The 24,666-nt window shown below is 36.8% G+C and overlaps 1 protein-coding gene across 1 annotated transcript; it reads right to left on the reverse strand.

Moving 5' to 3' along the window:
- Positions 1-12,754: 12,754 nt before the first annotated feature.
- Positions 12,755-13,582, reverse strand: LOC138404731 (uncharacterized). The gene has a single exon (XM_069509528.1). The coding sequence runs from the start codon at positions 13,580-13,582 to the stop codon at positions 12,755-12,757; it is 828 nt and encodes a 275-aa protein (XP_069365629.1).
- Positions 13,583-24,666: the final 11,084 nt, after the last annotated feature.

Consider the following 24,666-nt stretch of genomic DNA (forward strand, 5'->3'; position numbering starts at 1 on the left):
AGCCGGGGCGGGTCGCTAGTATTCTTCGTGTGCCAGTGCGACTCGCACTTGATCGGTTTTATTAAGACGATAGATGGGCTCAAGGGCAATAGCCGTAATAAATAACGAAAAAACCAGCCAAGTGCGAGTCAGGCTCGGGCACCGAGGATTCCGTGCTACAGTCGTATTTTTTCGACATTTTGCACGATAATTCGAAAACTATGATAGGTACATAAAAATCACTAAAAATCTGTTTTAGAATGCACAGGTAAAGCCCTTGATACTTCCACTTGATATAGTTATCTTACTTCAAAAATTGAAAATACAAATTTTTAGTTCATGACCACAATATATAGGTAATATTTTTTTGTGATGTAACCTTAAATTCACGGTTTTCAGATTTTTCTCCTTATGTCTGCTATAAGACCTATCTACCTGCCAAATTTCATTATTCTATCTAAGGCAACGGGAAGTACCCTGTAGGTTTCTTGACAGACAGACAACAAAGTGATCCTATAAGGGTTCCGTTTTTCCTTTTGAGGTAAGTACGGAACCCTAAAAAATACCAAATAGATCAATTAATCGCTCAACGATAGCAAACTTTGAACATTTATAATGAGCAAAAGGAAGTAAGGACAATAATAGCTACTTTAGTTAAACTTCATAACTATGCTAACAAAGCTTCGATCTCTATGAAATGCTTTCAAAAAAAAACTTGAATAAGCCGTAAGCGTCGTTGGTTACAAATATGTACTCGTATTTTAGATACAGCATTTTCATCATTAGCGTCCAATAGTCTAACATGACGTTATTCCAAAAGTTATCAAAGAAAGGTGTTGAGTGTTGATAATGTGAACTCGTTCAACAGTGACTCAATACTGACCGCGACCAAAAATGAAACATATGAGTACTTATAATTACTTACCTACCTACTGTTCATACACACATTCTTGAAATTTTACGTTTCCACAGGATATGATTTATTACAAGCCGGCTCGATTTACGCAAGCAATGAAGTTTATGCAATACCTCACGCCATGAATCAGTCATATCCAGCCATTGGCCCCAAAATATGAAATTGTTTGAAATGCAAACGAAGTAAGTATATTGACATAAATAAAAGCGAACGATTAACTCTGTTACGTAAACCGCAAAACCAATGTTTTTCCTATTTCTTTTTATGAATGAAAGTTCAATAACCTTTTATTAGTAAATTGATTAACGTATCGTAATATTTTCTTTGCTTAATATTGTAGTGCGGTTTCAATTTATAAACAGGATAGACAATAATTCTGAGCAGACAATAATAGACTTTTATACAAGCAACGATTTTAGTCTGAAAAGGCTGTTCAAATCTTTAAAAAAATATTTCGCTTTCTTGCGGGGTTTGCATCAAAAAGGCTTTGCAAAAGCAAATTATTAAAAAAAAAATTGACGCAAAAGAGTTATCGCACTGTTCGTGCTTGAGCTGCTGTGTTATAAAATCTATAACTTTTTTGATTAGGTACATATTTGCTACAGATCGCATCCTAAAATATAATAAGCCTCGTACTATCACCAACTAAATCACCTACCATCATACCTACATAACTTTTTAATTTAGGTATGGATGTGACAACAAACTTAACTTTGTGTTTTGCTTTGGTTAATTAGTAGAAGTAACAATGTAGTTCTCTTGAAACTAAAGAGCCACTGCGTAGTATCACAGTAGGAGGTACCTGTGGTTACCAGGAAGTGCATACAGGCTATTGAGGCAGCTCACAACTAAAAGATCGTATGTTGTGTTTCTTAGAACAAATGTCACTTGTATCAATTGATTCATTAGAATCGTTTATCAAGACAGTAAAGAAGTCACAGGGTTCATGGTCAACGTTATTACCGTGTTTATACTAGTTTATTTTAAACATACGTCATACACTATTCTGGCTACTATAATATTATGTAAATCAAATAGCTATTCGTAGTACAAATATCACACACGGCCAATGGCCATGCCACTACAGTGGCATATTATTATTATCAAGCTTAATATTATTTAAAATGAATGATTAAATAATTATTATCTGTCCATGAAAATGCCACGTGTTTAAGTAGGTCCTATACCCATAATCCATACTTCCATACTAATATTATAAACGCGAAAATCTGTCTGTTGCACGGCTCAGTTCCCATGGGATTTTTTAAAACCTGATTAAATGCGGATGAAGTTGCGGGCAATATCTAGTAATATTATATATGTAAAAGTGTATCTGTCAACCGACAGTTTAGTAGATGAGCCGTGATAAGGTTACAACCTTACCATGGCCCATCTACTTAACCAATTTTCAGAGATATACTTATATCTTGCATCCCGAAGACCAACATAGTCAGATTACTGCAGAACATCAAAGAGTTCCCTTCCCACGGATTTTTTAAATAAACCTTAATCCACACGGATGAAATCGCGGCTATCGTCTAGTTATAATAATAAACCAAATTATACTTAAAGCTATTTAATAACTGCAGCAATTATCTAAATAGCTACTACCTAGGTATTAAAAGGAAAAGGTGGACTCATTGACTGACTGATCTATCAACCCACAGTTTCGAACTCTATACACAGCTCAAACTACTGCCGGCTGATTCGCTAACTCAGTGTCTATCACTGAATGATAGCCACCGAGCTCATTTGACATTGGTTGGTTCTACATTGATGCGTCACTGAATGATAACGAAATATTTTTCGTAGAAAATCTTCAATAGATTAAAAATGAATCGATACACTGGGCGGATCGGGTTGAGGATACTATATTTATTGAAAATCAACCCCTAAGGGGGTAAAGTAAAGGTATTTTTTTGTACCAAGTCCACGCGGAAAAAGTCGCGGGCATAAGCTAGTTATTTATAGATCTAAAATCATTTTAAAACTTACCTTACAATACAATACAACACCCAGATGACACTTAGAAAAAGAAGCTGGACGTTTAAAGGAATTTATTTATTTATTTTATTTTCTTAATATTGTTAAGACTGTTATTATAATTTATGAATATTGTAAATATTACATAATTATCTAATAATTATAATGTACCTACTTACCTATATTTTGCCCCTTACAGGGTCTTATATCTATGTCATGCATATCTCATGTTATTATTGTAGTGGATGCAGGTGAAATGCAAAAATAAAGAATAAAATATTAAGGAATGTTCGCTATATCGTACCTACCTAGTAAATCGTTGTAAGTTTCTATTTTATAATGCGTTGTTTTTGTCTTTAACTCGAACTCGAAAAATAAAAATAGTGGAACCATGGGCGGCCATTATTGGGCATCCGGCCAGACTGGATATTTTATTAACTACGCGCAGCGCCTTTGGAATTATTGTGCCCCAAATTATGGAAGGGTTTGCAGTCATATTGCAGATACAATATTTTACATATTAAATGATACCTATGTGTACTGTGGTTTTTATATGAAACAGGGATATACTCAGGTTTATACAAATACTAGCTTATCGCCGCAACTTCGTCCGCGCCGACTACACAAATTTCAAACCCCTATTTTACCCCCTTAGGGGTTGAATTTTTAAAAATCTTTTCTTAGCGGACGTCTACGTCATATTAATAGCCATATTCAATCCGATCTGTCCAGTAGTTTGAGCTGTGCGTTGATAGATCAGTCAGTTGCAGTCAGCTTATATATTTTATAGACTGGTAGGTATATTATGATGTACTGTTCATATCATTCTTCTATTAAGTTATCGCTATCCATCCGTATTATAAATGTGAAAGTGTATATTTTATTTGTTGGTTATTTAGTTGGTTTGTCCTTCAATAACATTGCAATAGAGCAACAGATCTACGTGATTTTTTGCATGGATATAGTAATTAAAACCTGGAGAGTAACATAGGCTCTTTTATATTCCGGAAAATCGAAGTGTTCCAACGGGAATCCACGCGGATGAAGGCAGCAGCAGCTTTATAACTATGAGTATATAGGTACCTACTTACATAATAATTAAAAGGGCACTCGTGGATCATGGTAAATTACATTATGCCAGATTTACGCTAAGCTGTAAACTTCAGGGGCTGTATCGTGGCCGGGCAGTTGTTATTTGGTATGGTCTGCGACTGGTTGTGATGGCTATCGGGGTATGAGGCGGGTGTGCAGGGTGTTCCCTCCCCGATCTCTATATCTCAACCTGTCGCATACTATGCCACGCCGGCAAACTGAAAAGCCACCCTTATTCTGCCCACCTTAGCCCGCACATCTCTCACAAATCTTACATCATTGTAATTGGAAAGTTTGTGCGCTGTGGTCTTATAAGTGGGAGGTCCGGGATTCGGTTCCCGGCAGGCACAATTTGGGAATTTAATTAGTATAAATTTTAATGAAACTACGTAGATACGTAGATACCCCTTCCAAGTTAGCCCGCTTTCATCTAAGACTGATCATCACAAACCACCAGGTGAGATCACAGTCAAAGGTTAACTTGTATCAGAATCTTAATTTAATTTAATTTAAAACAACTTTATTGTTACTAAAATTACAGAGAGTAAGAATACAGGATACACTTAAAAAACAAAGGGCTTAATATCAGAACCTTTTAAATCATGCTTAATCTTAATTTTTACTTACCTTAGAATTACAGACGTTAGCATACCTAGTCAGATATTCACACGGGTACAATATTTCTCACGTCAACTACAAACGTGTCAGAAAAATAATATAGACAACGAATACCTAGAAGTCTAATATGAAACTTTAATACCTAACTAAACAATAAAACATTGTTTTGGTTTGTCGATGGTGTTTGCAATACCTAAAACTAGATATGTATTAATAATGCCCTTTTAAAAGTAAAACTTGCCTTGTAATACGAGTAAGTATCTTATGGTTCAACTGACTGATCCGATAGAAAAAGGTACATACGTAAGTATAATAATCCCCAATTTGCGTCTCAAAAATAACTAAAAGGATTTTCATTTCGCTCCAAGTAATACGGAGAGTTCGTAAAACCGATAGACGTTGGGGTCCCAAGGTGCTAGAATGGCAACCTCGCACCGGACGACGCAGTGTTGTAAGACCCCCACTAGGTGGACGGACGACATCAGACGAGTCGCAGGAAGCCGTTGGATTCAGGCGGCTCAATACCGTGGTGTGTGGAAGTCTCTACAAGAGACCTACTATGTCCAGTAGTGGACGTCTATCGGTTGATGATGATGATGATGAATACGGAGAGTCGCTTGGAATAAATAATAACCAGCCACGAGCCACGTAAATAAAACGCAGGATTATTTCTTTTCAATTCAATTTTATTTTATGGCGCGCGGCTGCACCAAACGGGCGCAATTTACTTCGCCAAAATGTCTTATTTCTTTTCAAAAAGTGTAGGTACTTGTAAGTACCCTGTACTGGTACACATTGTAAAGAATTAAATACAGCTAATCTCGAGATTACAGAAAGATTGAATATTGAAAACCGACGTTACTTTATTGACTTTGCGTGCTTTGCCCTCTACCTACTCTCTCTCTTACGTCTACATTAACATAATAATATTATGTCAAACCTTATCTGAAGGTTTCTATAATATAAGTATCTAATCCATATTTCCAACTGACAGGTACCCTTGGCCGGGGATCAATGTAAAGGTATGGGCAGTGATACTAATCACGTGGTTACGCAACCACAATACATAATATAGGGTTGTCAATGTGTGAAACTGGAAAATCATATAGACACTTGCTACTCGAAAAATTACTTTGAGTTTACAAAAAAAAGATTTTAAAAAGCGAAGGATATCGTAACTATCCTTCGTTTTTTAAAATCTTAAGGAACATGCACTTTGTTTTACCAGGATATAATGCCCTATTTAAACTTTGTGCCCATTGTACTCAATTACGTAATTGAAGCGTAAAGAAATACCTAACGAACACACAGATTTCGGGTTTAAATTTTGAATTTTAAATAAGAATGTTTCATCCGAATATTATTTTCAATTTTAATATAGCAACAATTTTGCTTTTTTGATATAATAAAGACGAACTGATATCCGTTTATAAATTGGACCTTATATTATCCATACTATATACTATATTACTATATAATATTATAAATGCGAAAGTGTGTCTGTCTGTCTGTCTGTCTGCTAGTCTTTAACGGCCCATCCGTGACGAAACTTGGTACAGAGATAGCTTGGATCCCGGGGAAAGACATAGCCTACTTTTTATCCCGGAAAATCAAAGAGTTCCTATGAGTGTTCCTACGAGTTCCTAAGTCGTGGGCATCATCTAGTTTACTATAGTCCTAAGCACTTAAAAATACCTAGCTACATGGAAAACTACAAGAATTTGCGTCTCGTATTTGTTACAACCCTAATTACGTTAATACAACAATTGAACAAGGGCATGCAATTTTATCATACACATGTTTTGAACTATTCACGGTCAACCATTGAACCCGGTATTTTTCAACAAATGCAATAACGCGGAACAAAACATCTCATTATGTAAACGTTGTTATTTGAGAAAGACCTTGAAATTTTATATATTATTATAGGAACCAATAATATTTATCAGACATAGCGCAAACAAAAACATATTATATTATTATCTATGTCTTGTAAGCTGCTAATTCGGGGTTTTTTTGTATTATGTGAATAATAATAGGAATATTACATCACTGATATAGGTACTGTACCTATGGTTATTCGTCATACAACTACTATGTCTCCTAAAATCGAAACCATACATTAGGTACATTTTAAAATACGTAAATGGGTCATGAGCAATGCTATGAAATATGCAAATAATTTAAAAACTCGACTAACGCAGTGTTCAAGAACATTAATTAATATTATTCAGAGGCCTAGAATAAGTACCTATGCCACCAACAAAAAAAATGCGTGTAATTAATCCATTGATAAAAAAGCGAAATAGTGAAACTTTTTTGATTTAGATTCATATTGGGGCCGATTCTCTTGTACACAATCTCTAAACTAAACTAAGTCTAACTAACAGGTCTAAATCTAGTGCTATCATTTTCCGCAAGCAACATTATGAAACGGATAGCAATAGATGTAGACGTGCCACTTTATTTTAGTTTAGAGATTGTGTACAAGAGAATCGGCCCCATTATGCTCATTATACTCGGCGGGCATTTTTTTAAATTTCGACATTAGTTTCCTTCTTAGGGTTCCGTACCCAAGGGGTGCCAACGAAACCCTATAACTAAGACTCCGTGAACCATAATAGGTAGAGACATGGACGAGTTGTCAAACGACGTATTGTGTTGATCTCACAAAGTAGTATAGTAATCTATACAAAAACATGTCAGTTTGCACGTTTATTTTGGCAAGGATAGAGATGGCCAGTCGGGACAACCTTGATAATCCGCAAATGTTGTGTTCGGGAGCCAGAGTTGCGCAACGCCAGGTCAAGGGTGGAAAGGCGCCGCCCTCAATTTTGGCGATAAAAAATTTCCTACGCATATTCAATGTAAGTAAATTATTATCCTCGTCGTGATTCGAATTCACAGAGTAACTTAATTCTTACTACAAATTACAATTTTACGTCACCAATAAAGTACGTATTTGAACAAGATTGTAAAATTATTTTAGTTGTCATCATCATCACCAACATCATGATCAATCCATCGCCAGCCCACTGCTGAGCGCGGGTCGCCTCTCAGAGTGTGAAGGGTTTAGGTCAATAGTCTGCCACTGTGGATTAGCAGATTTCACAAACCTTTGAGAGCATTATAGAGAACTCTCAGACATACAGGTTTTCTCACGATGTTTTTCTTCACTTCCTTTTTAAAAAGAAAAGATGCAGATACTCTAAATTTAGTTTAGAGAGAGACAACAGAATTGGCGCCATTATTGATTGTAAATTTTTCACATTGTACAAATACCTTTAGATTAGAACAAAATACCTGGATGCAAGACCAAATTGTACCACATTCTAGCAAATAAAACTATTTATATTTTACCGTTAAAGCAAGTGGTATTTAATTGCTTAAAACCTACTTAGGTAAATCTGAAAAGTTAGAGGTCCGTGCCCGGTATCTAACCTCCAACCATCCCAATACAAGTCTTAACCACTGGGCTATCATCGCTCGTTGTCATACTACGATGATTTTAGCACAAATCTAGTGTCTAATACCTACTGAAAATTCATCATCGTCATCATGATCAACCCATCGCCGGCTCACTACAGAGCACGGGTGTCCTCTCAAAATCAGAAGGGTTAGTCCATCGTCTGCCACGCTGCTGGCCCAGTGCGGATTGGGAGACTTCACACACCTTTAACAGAATTATGGAGAACTCTCAGGCATTCATGTTTCCTCACGATGTTTTCCTTCACCGTTTAAGCAAGTGACATTTAATTGCTTAAAACCTATGTAGGTAACTCTGAAAAGTTAGAGGTCCGTGCACGGGATCGAACCAGACCCCCGACCTCCCCAATACAAGGTCGACGTCTTAACCACTAGGCTATCATCGCTCACCTACTATGATAGTATCTAATACCTATACTAAAAATTAAATAGGTATTATAATGTCAATCGCCTTTCCGATGAATACGCAATAGGATCCGGAAAATTTGTAAACAACTAGACACCTGTGTGAATAGGTATCTCCAGCTAGATCGTAAATTAGACTTGTTTTTCATGCGCCATAATTATAGGTACAATTACTTGCTGATGCCTGCAACTTTATCCGTATTGGTTTAGGTTTTTAAAAAATCCCGTGGGAACTCTTTGATTTTCCGGAATAAAAAGTAGGTTGGTTTTTATTTTTATCGCTGGGAAATGCTTCTCGCACTGCGCCCTCTGCTAGTCAGAGGAAAGAAACCTCCCTCCTGGCACACTGGGAGGTTACTTGGCTGGCATCCCTGGTCCGACTACTCTAGCCTATGTCACTGTCCCGGTCTTTGACTGTATCCGTGCAAAAAATCTCTTCAATTCGTTGCCTCGTTGCGGCATTATTTGAGGACAAATAATAAACCAACAGACAAATACACTTTCGCAAATATAATATGGGTAGTGATATCAAACGACACGTCATTATATTATATTGAAAAAAGTATTAATACCGTCGGATGGTAAGAATATGTTCGGAATGTTTTAAAGCCACTTTTTGTAAGCTGACGCGAAACGACCTTGACCTGACTGATCAGTTGATCACTGACAAACTTGTTACAACGTTAAAAGTAAAAGCTTTCGCCATTCATGCTGCCCAATCAAAATAATATGCTACGGTGGCATGAATCACGTTGCTCATATCCTAACAATTTATAATAACAAAATCTAAAATCTCTACATCTAAATCTGTTCAGTCATTTAGAAGTTATGGTGGAACAAAAAACTCACACATACAAACATACATGAGGAGCTGGCGGACAAATCCGGACCTATCCACATACTGCTTTTTTTGCGCTATTTGTGCACTGTTACATTTCCTAACAGAGTTAGAAAGTTTTGAGTTTCTTCTAGAGTTGGTGCTACTTAAGAGAGGCTTATGTCCAACAGTGGATGCATAGTGGCTAAAGATAAAGAGATAAGTAATAAGAATTCATTCGCGTCAAGGTTTTATTCGTACGTGTGTACCATTTAATTTAGCTACTGCTAACTAAACCATTTGCCTAATCTTCATGCGAAGCTAGCTGATATAATAGTTACAGGCGAAGCTATTTTTATGATGCATGAAATTCATTAAAATTTGTAAAGTTCTTTGGTAAATTTTGTATTTTAAAGAATATTAGTCAAGCATGATGACTTATTCAAACTAAGTCCTCTCCAACTAAGCGTCAAGCTTGTGCTAGGAGTAGGTACGACAATAGTGCAACGGGTGGGGTTTGAACCGATGACTTTCGGATTTCAGTCCGCTCCTTTAACCGTAATGAGCTATTGAGGCTCTATATAAATTAAATAAATATATCTAAATATGATAGAATAATAGCAGTAATCTTTGTATAGATATTAATTACTATGAATAATGGTTTTGATTTAGTTAGATTTGACCGGGCCTACACACATCACATACCTCTTATTACGTCATTACCAGGATCTTCCCATTTATTAAAATCTTCATGGACTAAAACCAAAACTAAAAGGATATTTTCGTGTAAAGTAGGTACCTCTGTACTTACCGGTGGAGATCTTTGTCATGACGTACTAAGTACACACAATTTTCTGATCAGTAACCCTACATACATGTATTATTATGCAGGGTCTTCTTAATAATATACATTAATTTGTAAATACATAGGTAGGTATACGTACTTACTCTCAATGTTTCTTGTTTTGGTTCAATTTATTACAACATATTAAATTAAGCTATTTTTAGGCTTTAGTTATATTAATTTTTAAAAGGGAATTATGCAAGTTTTTTTTAAATTTTTACTGGAACAATTCCTTTTGTCTATAAAGAAATTAAGATGATGTTTTTTGATGTTTTTTGAACTTAATAATAAGTAATATTACCTACTGTTTGTAAAGTTTAAAGAACTTAACACTTTGTCAATGGCATTAACCTAATTTTTAAAATATTTTTTGCCTGTTATTTTTGGTACTTAATAGGTATTTAATTACCTACATGTTACAGTAAAACATAAAACTTTATGTATTATTGGTAGGTATGAATAAAAAAAAACTTTTATGTCGTCTAGACGAAATTAAGAATGCCTCATGTAAACGTATTCCTAATATATCGTGCGACCTTACTACAGGTAGTGTGTCCATAAGGCTTGACGTCCAATAGGCATATAACTTATAGGCAAAGCGATCGATTTTTTTTTTGTATTTAAGTATATTTTAAGTAGCAGCTTCCATTAGGTAGGCTTAAGATTTGGGCGTTCTAACAGAAGATTTTGAACATTTCATAGCTGCGCAGAGAAGCTAAAGCTTTCTCTCTAAACGCCATGAATGCCAGATGCTCTGGCGATAATAGCCAAATAATAACATATCATATTAATTATTATTGTATTATATTATTATATTATATTAAATATTATATTTTGTTTAGTTTAGACTTTAAAGATTGTATAGTAAAGTGTAAGTAAAGTAAAATATTCTTTATTGTACACCGAAATCAAAACATTAGATAGTATTATGTACAACCATTTTTAGCACTAATGTGCACTTGTCTTTATGATGTCCCTAAAATGGCAAACGAATTATAATCAAATACAAAACGTAAAACTTAATGGCACTTAATTTAAATAAGAACATTATCATATCAATCGGGACATGTTTAAGAGTTCATGAACGCTGATGCAGAATGATCTCACCGAGTGGGCAAAGTCACTTCGAATTCGAAGGACAGGGGCGATTTTTGATATGTTTTACGCCAATATAAATTAAATAAATTGATACAGAATTAAATGACTTAAGATGAGTATTTACATAATTGAATTAATGTCAAAATTAAATGAATATAAATTACCTAATTTATGAATCTCATCATTCTTAGTCATTACTCATGAGTAGGTAGTTACGTTTTAACGTACCTATTATAGTCGTACCAGTAACCCACCAGTAACAAGTACTGTGTGCCTGGTTACTCACGAGCTGTGTTACCAGTTACTGGCTACACACTGTGCCGCAACCGAGCAATAAAATTATATCAGTAGTTTGTGCCCTTACCGGGAGTTGCACATCTAGCTTGAATTAGTTCATACAATAGGTACTACATTGACCGTATCCCGCCCGGGCAAGGCCCCGGTCAAATACACAAGCTGAAATAAATCCACTTCTTACTGAGTGGGTAGGCATGTGAATTCGTAATCCATCATTTTATTATGTTGAAGTTACAAACATGCTTAGCCACTCAGTTGCTCAGTATGTCCAGAGTCCAGCAGCTATGGAGTTGTTCTAGCGTGTGCAGAAATGCAGGCCCCTTCCACCTTTACAAGCATATTCGCAAGCGTATGCAAATACAAATACGTATTTTATTGGTTTTAAGTGTACTCAGCTCAGTTGGTGTCAACAAAGCAATTTTTGCTGTCCTTGAGGCGCCGGTTATGGCAGAAAAAGACGATTGCTAACTTACAAAAATGTTTGTTTGACAAACACAGTCGCGAACAATCTTATTCGCGAACATTGCCAAAGTTTTAAGTGAACACTTGACCTCAGTTTGAATTGAACCTACTAAATAGAATCTGAATAAATTAAATAACAAAAATAAATTATATTTTATAATATAATTTATAACACTGACCTTTCTCGACCTATTATTATTTTAATCTAGTAATCACTACTACGTTTGTGTAGATTATATTTCATAGCCAAGTGATGTGTAGCCACAGATCATGATCTGCATGTGTAGCATCAGTGTAGCTGATAAACTCATGAAATGAACACCCTATACCTAATATCGCTTTTAGCGCTCTTTTGGGGTCGGAAATTGGGAAACTCAGAAATACGTGTTTCATATTGAAGTAGGTATAGTTAAATTAGTTTCGAGATAATCTTGGTACGTTATAATTTTACTTCAAGACATTTAGAATTTCTTTAATGTTTAAAGTGCCTTTCCTCTTTCTAACCTACGTCGTTTAAACAAGAACGGCAGTTAACTTTACGTTTAAAAACCGCAGTAAAAACAAACTATAGTTAAATCTAAAACTACTTATAAAAATTTGAGAGAATCACTAACAAGTTTTTTTTTTTTTTTTTTTTTTTTTTTTTTTTTTTTTTTTTTTTTTTTTTTTTTTTTTTTTTATTTATTCACAACTTAAAACTATCCTTACAGGCTAACCTAATACGATAGCTAAGTAAACTTAAATAACCCTACTTTATTTAAAAACTTAACAACAACGTTGTGGCCCTTATGAACTCGCCCAGTGAGCAGCTGAACAGGTCGATGTGTTCAGCGACCGAGTTGAGCGTGCAAGTCGCGCGCGTGAGCGGCGCCCGCTGCAGCAGGCAAGTGCGAGCGCGCGGTTGCGCCAGCAGTGGAGGCCTGCGTCTGCGTGACCCACTGTCGTTCGGCACGCAAAAGCGTAACTCCTTCAGGACAGCAGGGTTATGCACCTTCCCTCTTAGCACCTTAAATATGTACGCAGCCAGGGACACTTCTCTTCTTAATTCCAGTGTACTGTATCCCACCATGCCCATGACAAACAGAGTGGGATACAGCAACGGGTATCCCGGATACACTCCGTACAACTTTAGGTACATAAACCTTAAAAATTTATTTTGAATGCGTTCCAGCATCACTTTGTACTTAGCTTCACCCGGTGACCATATGGATGCGTTGCATTCCAGATGGCTTTTCACCAGGGCTTCATACAAAGCACGCAACGCCTTGATGTTAGTGAACGCATTCGCTTGTCTTAGGACAAAACCCAAATTCCGATACGCTCTCTTACATGTATCGGCTACATGTTTCCGGAAATTTAGGTCGGCGCTGAACTGAATCCCTAGGTCCCTAACCTCCGTGACCCGCCGCAGCGTCTGCCCCTCCAGCTGGTACTGATGGTGGCGCGGGGCGCGCGCGCGGCTGAACGTCATCACAGAACACTTGGAGACATTAAAATGAAGCTTGTTCTCCTGGCTCCACTTGCTAACTGCATCTATGTCTCTCTGTAGTCTATCGTGATCTGAGATCTCGAGATCTGAGTTCATACATCGATCTAATATTTGATGTTGGTTGTTTGTTGTGAAGGGGATGGCAGGAATCTCTACAGGGTAAGCCGCGCATTGGTTCGTTCAGACACCTTTCGTTTCACGAGCTGTAGGTAAAAAGTTCCTACAACCACAAATTATAGCCTCACAGTCACATGCCCACATCTACATTTTACAGGATACGACTAGAATAAAATGATAAAGGTTGTCCTTGACTCCTCGCCAACTCTAATATCATTAGATTGGTACATATGTAATTCATAAATGCATTTCCCGAGAGAGTATACCTAATTAGCGAATGTTGTGTAATACGGGCAGCGGACACGCGTAGACGCCGGCTGGCGCCTGCTTTGCTTTACCCTAAGGCTAAGGTCAAGGCGAACGGTATAATCCTTCAGACGTTATGCGGTTGCTTTATCCATAAATTGCATTTATGGCGAGAAATGTATATCCCGTCAAAGTTAACTTAAGACCCGAGCGGAATGCGCCTACTCTATGCAATTAATTAGTTTGCTTTTTAAGTGTAAAATAAAAAAACATTCACTATTTTATTTTACAATCAACCACCCAATTAATGTAGTATAAATATAGTGGTCCAACATGAGTAGGTATAATCCGCGACAGTTCGAGATGGCAATCGAGGTATAAGGCGGGGGACGCCCCGCACACTCGCACGTCACTCGAGCTCGCCTGCACCGGGTTAGCGCGGGGGCTGTGCGAGTGTGCGGAGTTTTCCCTCCCCGATTGCCATCTCGACCTGTCTCGTGTACTAGGTCACTGTTGAGGGCAGCGGCGAACAAAATCCAGTCCATGCAGTCCCTATATGAGACAACCGATAGACGTCCAGCAGTGGACGTCTATCGGTTGATAAAAATTATGATGATGATGATGATTTTTGATTTTACTGGTCCGAGCTGTGCGCTTGCAAGTGAGCTTTAAATCCATTTGGGCAGCCTTGTAGTTTACCCCTTGCAGGTGAGCTTCAAATCCATTTGGGTAGCCCTATAGTTTATCCCTTGCAGGTGAGCTTCAAATCCATTTGGGTAGCCCTATAGTTTACCCCTTGCAGGTGAGCTTTAAATCCATTTGGGCAGCCTTATAGTTTACCCCGTGCAGGTGAGCTATAAATCCATTTGGGCAGCCTTATAGTTTACTCCTTGCAGGTGAGCTTTAAATCCATTTGGGCAGCGTTATAGTTAACCCTTGCGGGTGAGCCTTAAATCCATTTGGGCAGCCTTATAGTTTACCCCTTGCCCCTTTAGGTGAGCTTTAAATCCATTAGTTTACTGTATTGAGACTACTCAATTGGATAGTTTTGGACGTTGATACCTAATACCTCATACGAATACGGTGCCCAAAAAGGAAAATTATATTGCAAGCAAATTGCTTTTCTTTTTGTTTTAATTTTTAACATAAAATTAAAGTAAATTACACGTCAAATACCTATGCGTAAAGCTTGTCAAGTCGTTTTTAATTGTGTATTACTTTTACGTTCAGAATCACGTGTAAAAGCACGTGTGCATTGCATTTACATTTTACCATTTACGCATATGAAACAGCATTACGTAGGCTTAGATAGGTATCTGCAATAGAAGTGTCATTAGCTATTTTAAGTGCTTCTACGGTAGGTAAACGAACATTTCTGGAAAAAATAGAAACACTTGGGACCGATTCCGCTGTATCCCCGCACTCGAGGCCTCTTTGTTACTAGCTAATGCCCACGACTTCGTCGGTGTGGATTTGGGTTTTAAAAATCCCCTAGGAACTCCTTGATTGTCTGGAATAGAAAGTAGCCTATGTCGCTTTCCAGGTCTTTAACTATTGCAATACAATTATAACTAAGTATTTTAATTTAAAAATAAGAAAAAATAGAATAATAAAAACCGGTTAGGTGCGAGTCGGACTATAAAAGTAAAACGGTAAGAATAATTTTGTTAATGAACCGCAAAACTAACTTTGTTTCTAGAGGTTTATTGTTAATATCAAAACAACTATGATAGTTATAGCGTTACTTTTATTTTTTCTGTAAAATATACATAAATTTCTATTGCCATAATTATTTCGGATTTTTCGATTCGTAAACTTCGGACTTAAGTGGGGAGGAAAGGTATTTTTTTCGACGTATTGCACGATATATAAAAAACTACTATGGACAAAAATAAGTAAAATCAGTTTTAGAATGTACATGTGAACTCCTTTCAAATAATACCCGATTTGATAATATCTTACTTTAAAATCTGAAAATACTAATTTATTATTAGTTTGTGAACACATTTTAATTTTTTTTAATGTGATGTAACTACAATTTCACGGTTTTCGGATTTCTTCCGTTACTTTTGCTATAAGACCTGTGCTATCTGCCAAATTTCATGATTTGAGGTCAACGGGAAGTACCCTATAGGTTTCTTAACAGACACGACAGACAGACGGACAGACAGAGACAGCCAACAAAGTGATCCTATAAGGGTTCCTTTTTCCTTTTGAGGTACGGAACCCTAATTAATAAGGAAAATCAGCGTTGCATGCTCTTGTGCTTTATGTTATGAGGCATACAGCACAGCATTATGCTGAGCTATTTTCAGATTATGCCTCGCATGACAATGTATTCCACAATCTTAGCGCTTCTTTTAGGCACTTCTAGCAAATGCTCGAATCGTCGAAGCGCCGGTAGCTCACACTTTAAAGGACATATTGTATTGTGTCGTACAAAACGTAGTTAATTCATATATTCTCTTTCTCTTTCTAATTCAGTTATTATGGCAACCCTAAAGCCGCGTTTATTTGATACAAATTTGTTCGCGCCGACGACGCGACGCGACGCAACGCGTTTTCTCAAAGTGGCGACGCGGCCAACAATTATAGTGTCTGGGGAACGCGCTGCTATAGCGCAATACGCTTTATTTATACAGAAACTATGTTTTAAATTCAATGAGCAAAGAAACAACCACTTTTTACATCGCCATTACGAATTCCCGGTATCCGAGAAGACAAGGATGCTGTACAAATTAGTATTAAGAGGGCTTAGGCGTAGAGAGTAAGACATTTTTGTATGAGGTTTAAATTCTACATGCTCACTTTGTGACCAAACCCCTAGGTATAAATAAATTTGATAAAAAAGGGGGAGGTGATTCCTGGCAATTTAAATGTTTTTATATAAAAAGTAGAATTCATATTTGCCAATAACGTATGCGTGAACGCGGAGACCAAGCGGCTGCCGAGCGGCCGCCGCGCCGCATGAAAAAATTCGCGTCGTCTAACTGCAGCCTAAGTGAAACAGATAGAAACCCTGAATCAGCGGCAAGAGCACCGCAGTAATGTTGCTACGCCATTGACCTCATTGTGAGCTGGATACATAAACAAAATAGTTACGGCCATCATCTAACCTAAGTGCATCTCATCTCGGTGTTGACATCTGAGAGGACGATATTGTTTACATTATTGGCACTATTCTATTCGTAGAGTAAACAATACCTACTTTGTGCCGCAGCTTGCAAGTTGCAACAAATTATCGTCATAATTAGGCTTATTTTACACTACGGGATATAAATTATATTATAGTCCGGTCAAAATAGATATTCAAGGTAGATATTCAATATAGTTAGCATAGGGCTATAAGTTGGTACGAACGTTGGGAACACTAGTATATAAATGAATTGTGAAAAGTCTCCATCGATTTATATTGATGATCCCAACATTCGTACTAACTACTAATTTTTTGCCCTATGCGAATTATTGTAACCTTAAATGTCTATTTTGACCAGTCCGGTCAAAATAGACATTCAAGGTGGATATTCAATCATATAATTTGTATCTATCTCGTAGTGAAAAATGAGCTTTAAGCTAGTTTCTAATTTCAAACTAGGTACCTACGGGATATAACTTATATTATAGTCCGGTCAATATTCGCGTTCCCAATGTTTGTACGAAATTTCAGAGTACAAATTGGCACGAATGTTGGGAATGCCAATATTGACCGGATTGCTTATAGCCCGTAGTTTGAAATAAGCTTTATGCTTGCAACAAATAATTATATTTAAAGCAGGGTGTCATTTTTGGAGCGCGGTGGTTAGTGAGGCAAAAAACTTAACGAATATTATTATTTATTATCAATTGCCTCCGATGAGACTAAAAAAAATTAAAAATACCAGCCAAGTGCGAGTCATACTCATGCACCGAGGGTTACGTACTTCAGTCGTATTTTTTCGACATATTTTGTTCGATAAATCAAAAACTTTTATGCATAAAATAAAGTAAATCTATTTTAGAATGTACAGCTTTCATAATTATATGATACTCCACTTGGTATAGCAATCTCCTTTGAAAGTTCAAAATGGTACCTACTTACTAATTATTTGTTTATAAACACATTTTAATTTTTTTTTCGTACCTTACAGGTTTCTTGATGTTGATAGGCACGACAGACAGACAGACGTACAACTAAGTGATCCTATAATGGTTACTTTTTCCTTTTGAGGTACGGAACCCTAAAAATAACCATAACGCATACATTGTATTTAACTAGCCATTAATAAGTGGGCGCCAGAGATTCGCATATTGTAATGTAACATAGATTTATTGCAATTTACCCACTGTTTTCCTTATCAACGCAACGCCTCAATGCCGGGGTCGCATCTTGCATGCCCATTGCAATTTGTGAACTGCTGTGTGTTCTAGCGTATTCCATTAATATATTTATGTACACGGCAAAACACTCCAGAAGCTATTTTAAATACATCGTTAGAATAATTTATGACCACATTAATTATAAGGTTATTGGAATCAAGCTCACGTGTAGGTGAATTTAAATTCACGCATCTATTAAAATTAAGTCGGAGGAAAAATTTGCAATACAAAGATTTCAATGGCCCTGAGTTTAATATTGGAGGGGATGGTAAGTGTGGTAACTTAAATACGTAAATCATTTCGGCATTCGTTTTAGGTACCTACACCTATTCTAACTTCGTGCGCAAAATAGGCCTACATACATAGACTGCCAAAATCATACCCCTTCCTTTTGGGTTTGCCGTAGTCGGGTAAAAAAGGTTTGACGTAGTCTCCCAAGTTTCAAGGCGATTTAAAGTCAGAAGCCAAAATAACTAAAAAGAACAATAAAACCTATTGTCTAAAGTGATTGCTTGAGACTCAAAATGGTTAACGCCCACTGAGATTTTTGTTTCTGTTATTTGTATGGGATTACGTACTGAGAGAGCGCTATACTAACTTCTTTCCGTGGATAGAGTATAGGTACTTATGAGTCTGTATGATTCTGTAATGTAGGTACCTACTATGTTCTCAGTTGAGCCTGGGCGTTACCCAATGTTTTCTTAGAGGAAAAAGTTATGAAGGGTCTCAAATCATCATTCAGCGTGTTAACCTCACGGTTAACACGCTGAATAGAAATGCTCAAGTTAAAACTGCCCAATTTACAATAGACTAAGAACATTGATCGGTTGTGTAACAGCAGGCCTCGAAATCGCCCGGTGCGTAAGGTCACTATCGTCATTTAATTTTGCACGCTTTCATAATATTTATTTGATGTGAATGACCTCCGAATTTCAATTATTATAAGTTGACAAAAAAAATATAGGTAGGTATTTGTTTCCATAAATAGTCGTTTAAGTTGTATCACCACGTACCTACCTTGGTAAGTACTTACATAAGTCACAAACTAGTGGACGGATCGTTCTGAAGCTATCGTTCTTGGCTTGCAGATAGCTATTATGACGTAGGCACCCGCTAAGAAAGAATTTTTGAAAATTCAACCCCTAAGGGGGTGAAATAGGGGTTTGAAATCTGTGTAGTCCACGCGGACACAGTCGCGAGCACAAGCTAGTCTTTCTATAAGTTACTTCACAACGTTGTCATTTGTATAAAATTGTATGGTATTTTTGACAAAGACAAGTAACATAGTATCCAGGACTACAGAATATAGATTAAAAAAATACAAATAGCGAGCAAAAGAGCAGGCGGGTCACTTGATGTTAAGTGATTACCGCCTTCCATGGACATTTGCAGCAGCCAGCACCAGAAGAACCGCCGATGCGTTGCCGGCCTTTCAAGAATTTGGTAGTCCGCCCCTTGAATAACCCCATATTGTAATCTAGTGGAAACAGATTAATTAATGCAGCCAAAAAAGGAACGTTACAGTCAGCTTCATATTTACAATTTTATGATTGTAATTTGGAAGTGAGTACTTACCTCCTTAACTTTTTGTTAGTGTTCTTTCTGGACATGTTTTTCAAATAAGTACCTATCTACCAATGTATTTAGGTTTTGTATTAAAGGACTTACGTCTACAAAAATAAGAATTCGTTTTTATGAGAATGAAACGCATGTACCTAATACCTAATTAAAGTTCAAATGCAATTATAAAATCACAATACCACTAATATACTTAATTTGACCGCCATTAGAATCAAACGCAAATAAAATTAGTTGTGCATTCAAGCATAAAATTAGAATAGACGTGTACCCACGTAAATGAATTATACCTTAGTTTGTTAACGGAATTCCGAGGTCGGAGTGAATTGACGTCGTTCAAGCACCGGCGAGGGACTAACAGCAGCCTATTCATCCCTTTCGACCTTGGCGTTCTGGTTCGGATGCCTGCTTAGTGCTTACACGTGGCAAACTTAAGGTACGGTCTCTACTTTCCGACTATTCATCTTTTTCTCTTGACAAAGAAGAATAAACCTAATATTGCATTAATTAGGTATCTGAAAGATAGATAGATACACATAGTTCGAAAAACCGATAGGCGTTGGGGTCCCAAGGTGCTGGAATGACGACCTTGCACCGGAAGGCGCAGCGTTGGAAGCCCCCCCACTAGGTGGACGAACGACATCAGCCGAGTCGCAAGGAGCCGCTGGATTGAGGCGGTGCAAGACCGTTGCGTGTGGAAGTCCCTACAAGAGACCTATGCCCAGCAGTAGACGTCTATCGGTTGATGATGTTGTAGATAGAGCGGAGGAGGGGGAGAGGTTTTTAGTCCGTAGCTTTAGATAGCATCCCCAATGGAGTTGAGCATGCCCGAAATACTGAAGTATCCACGAGGATTTTCCTGCTCCCCAAGGAAATTAAATGGGAATGCAGCTGGAACATGCTAGACCTAAGACACCAGCTTTGGTCACCAGAGTCTGCTGTAAGCTCTAAAGACTTCATACGCTTGAATTCTTTACATTTTGTAAAGACACTGTTCTTCGAAATCATGTATTTTTAGTGCACGCCTAGGGTGTTCACTACACGTTCAAGTAAACGACGATAACCCACGCAAACGAAGTTTCGGGCATCATCTAGTTTAATAAACATTCCACTCTAAAGGAATACTTACATGTATATATTTTAAAGAATATTACCCAAGTTTATCATGATGACTAATATTCCCTTTTCCCCTCCAACTAAGCGTAAAGCTTGTGCTAGGATTAGGCACAACAATAGTGCAACGGGTGGGGTTTGAACCGGCGAGCTTTCGGATTTAACCGTTGAGCTATCGAGGCTTTAATTTTGCTTTATATGTAAAAAACCTAAGTATATTGATATGATTCATATACTTAGGTTTTGCATATAAGTACTTGTGATAAGTATGGTATTTTCATAATATGCGCATACCATTACACGTGGCAAACTTTAACTTCCGTTCGTGTTGTTAAGAGATAATAACACCTATTTAAGTATAAACTATTGTGTATTTTGTGTTACAATGTTACATAGGATATAGCTATTAAGCATAGTAGGTAATACCTATAGTACCTACCTACTTAAGTTTCTGGAATATACGCACTAAATATTTTTACACATTTTAGGAAATATATGCCAGTTAGTAGGTATAAGGTATCTTCTTTATTGCACTATACTTATCATTCTTATAAATGTAAAAGTTTACCTATTCAAATATAGACTATCTATCATAGACATACATCTACCGAGAAATACTCCAACTTTAATAAATCCCGAAAAAGCATTTAAGCTTTGTAAATATATCTTGGACTAAGAGCCAGCGTGTGCCAAACCTTGGTTATTTTATAAAAGCTGAAAGTTTCCAACCCCAGGGAGAAGAAGGAAACCAAAATAGGGAGGAACGATTAGCGACTATGAAGTTTGGATCATGGTGGTTTTGGGAGATAACAGGTAGATAATATAAAGGTGTAAAAAATCTTACGTCAAAGTATAAAGTCTATTTTTTTATGTTTTCTTCGGAATAGTATTAGAAATCACGTCATGCATTGCCAGACACTTGGCAACCCCCTGCCAGACACCCAGTAGCGTGCACAGGGTTTAAAGCCAGGGTAGGCACTAGTTAAGTTACATACATTGAGCATTACAACTGGGGTAAGCAGAGCATTTACGCCTCTATGACCTGCACGCCACTGCAGACATCCTTAAACTATAACAACTTATTAAACTTTAAGGCGGGCGTCTAGTTGTTTGCCTGTTTGATTGAATTGATTGGCATGAGTTGATAGAGCAGATAAGTACCTATTTATATGTTTGTAGAGTAGAATATAGGTAGGCTCCTGGTTTAATGAAACGTACCTTTAAAACCTTGAACTTGCCGTTTAGGGTCAAGTTGATTAAATAACATTGAATGCCTCCTTTCTGCCCTTTGATTCTTACAAATCACAAGGTTAACCCTATAAAATTTGTTTGTTCAGTCACGGGCCTTATATAATACACTTAAGGACCCATAATGACAATTTTGAGATTTTTGGAAGCTCTATAGCGCTTTCATAATTTGAAACTAATATTTTTAAAATTAAAAAAATTAAATTAAATTAAATTTGAATATACTCATTGTAATCTTTTGTCATGAAATCGAAACACAACAGATAGGTACATTTTCTTCGACAAAAAAATGACCGAAAACTGCTCCAAGTATTAAGATTAAGTTTTAATTGGAAACATCTGCATTATTACCAGCCCATGGCTGACCTACTACGAGTCTCCTCTCAGAATGCGAAGAATTTAGGCCAAATCTACCACGCTGGCCAAATGATGATTGGCAGGCAGACTTAATCGCAAACGGTAGCAGAACGTATTTTATTTTATTTTGTAAATTTTAACTTAATGCATTTATTTAAAATGGTATAGCATTGTACACTTTTTCATTGTCAATTTTTGAATTTGTAAGTTGCAATGGTAATAATCGATTACGTAAACGTAAAACTAAAGCTTTAGGGGTTCCAAATGCGCCCTGAAGGCCAAGTCGCTAACTCAGTGAAATTACTGAATGAAAGCCGTCAAGCTCATTTGACATTTACTTTTAATCCATTGAAGATTTTCTATGAAAAAATATTTTTGTATCGCTCAGTGAAGCAGCAATATAGAAACAACCAATGTTAAACGAGTTTGATGGCTTTTATAATAATATAGTGATGATGACTGAGTTAGCGCGTCACACGCTAGTCTATGTATTTTTACTATTTGGATAATCACAATTTCCGAAAATATCATGAAATTGTTTTTTGTTTATTAGTATAAGTAATTTATTTTAATGTTAGATGCTCATTTTACGTTTTTGTTCGCGTCACGTCGCGACCATGTACCTACTGCTTTATTATACCATCTCTTCCTTGGTACAATAAAGTGAATAATTAATATTAGGTTAAGTCATGTCCTCAAAATTTTGCTAAAAATCAATTTCGTTACGGCCCCTTAACGCACACCCCTTCTAAGAGAATCATTGCCCCATTTGTATAGAATGTGCCAACGTGGTCAAGTACGAATCGGCTTATATGCGTTGAGATTCAATATTATAATATTTTGAAAATTTTCTTATTAACTTACCTATAATATAACAACTTAAGTTTCTTACTAAGTCTCAATTTAATATTTTGATAAAGTCGGCATGCGTTCATGGTGTCTCGCGCTCTATAGTACCTATACGTTGATGATACTTTACGAAACTTCACGCAATTTCCAACAACAGCTGTACAAAGTTTTAACTCAATCTGATAAATGATATGCGAACGTCTGTCTGTCTGTACATAGACAAATGTTAATTTTTATATAAGTAGGTACCTATACGATTGTATAGGTAGTACGCGACAGGTCGAGATGGTCAGGTGGAGATGGATGGACAGTCTATACAATATTTTGCTAATTGCGATGCACATTTTATACTAGGTACCTATAATGCGGAAAACAAAAAAATGCCACGTAATTTATTCCGCTACGGAACTCCAAAGATACGAACGAGTAGGTATCATTATTATTACTTATCTAAATGCTTGCAGCTGATGTTCAGAAACAGTTGAATTTGTTTATTGTAATTTAAGGATGGTAAATGGTAATAAAAAACATAAATCTTTGTTATCACATGCATTCATGTTTGCACTAGCAGATGCCCGTGATCTTGCCACGTGGATGAAATCCATACTAATCCGTAGTAATATTATGAATGCGAAAGTATGTCTGTCTGTCTGTCTGCTGCCTGCTAGCTCTTCAAGGCCCATCCGTTTACCTGATTTCAATGACATTTGGTACAGAGATAGCTTGCATCCTGGGGAAGGACATAGGCTACTTTTGATCCCGGCTAATCAGAGTTCCCACGGGATTTACATATCCACGCCTACGAAATCTCGGGCATCATCTAGTATTATAATGCAAAAGTGTGTCTGTTATGTCTGTTACCTTTTCACGGCCCATTCGTTTAACTGATTTTGACGAAATTTGGTGCAGGCGATAGCTTGTTTCCTGAACATAGGCTTTTATTGAGGAAATTCAATGATTTCCCGCGGGATTTTTAAAGGTCCAAACTTTTACCTGACCGATTTTGACTCATAAAATATTAGTACAGATTTGTAACTCAAAATAAGAGATACAAAATAATCTCCTGAGATATCTACAAGACCGTCGTACTGCGATGTTCACACTTCAGGTTTAATTGAGTTAAACGCACTAAACATACTAATTTTTGCTGATCGAGGAGCTAAATGGGTTTATGGAACAAACTGCATACAACTCCATTAGTAGCTGTACATTACGAGTACCTATCTACTGCCATGCCGGAAATAAAGCAATTTACGGCCGATTAATATCGGAAGCATTAATATGATTTAAACCAAACGACAAACGGTATTACAAAC

The sequence above is a fragment of the Maniola hyperantus genome, chromosome 3 (genome assembly GCF_902806685.2).
Source record: "Maniola hyperantus chromosome 3, iAphHyp1.2, whole genome shotgun sequence".
NCBI classification, from domain to species: domain Eukaryota; kingdom Metazoa; phylum Arthropoda; class Insecta; order Lepidoptera; family Nymphalidae; genus Maniola; species Maniola hyperantus.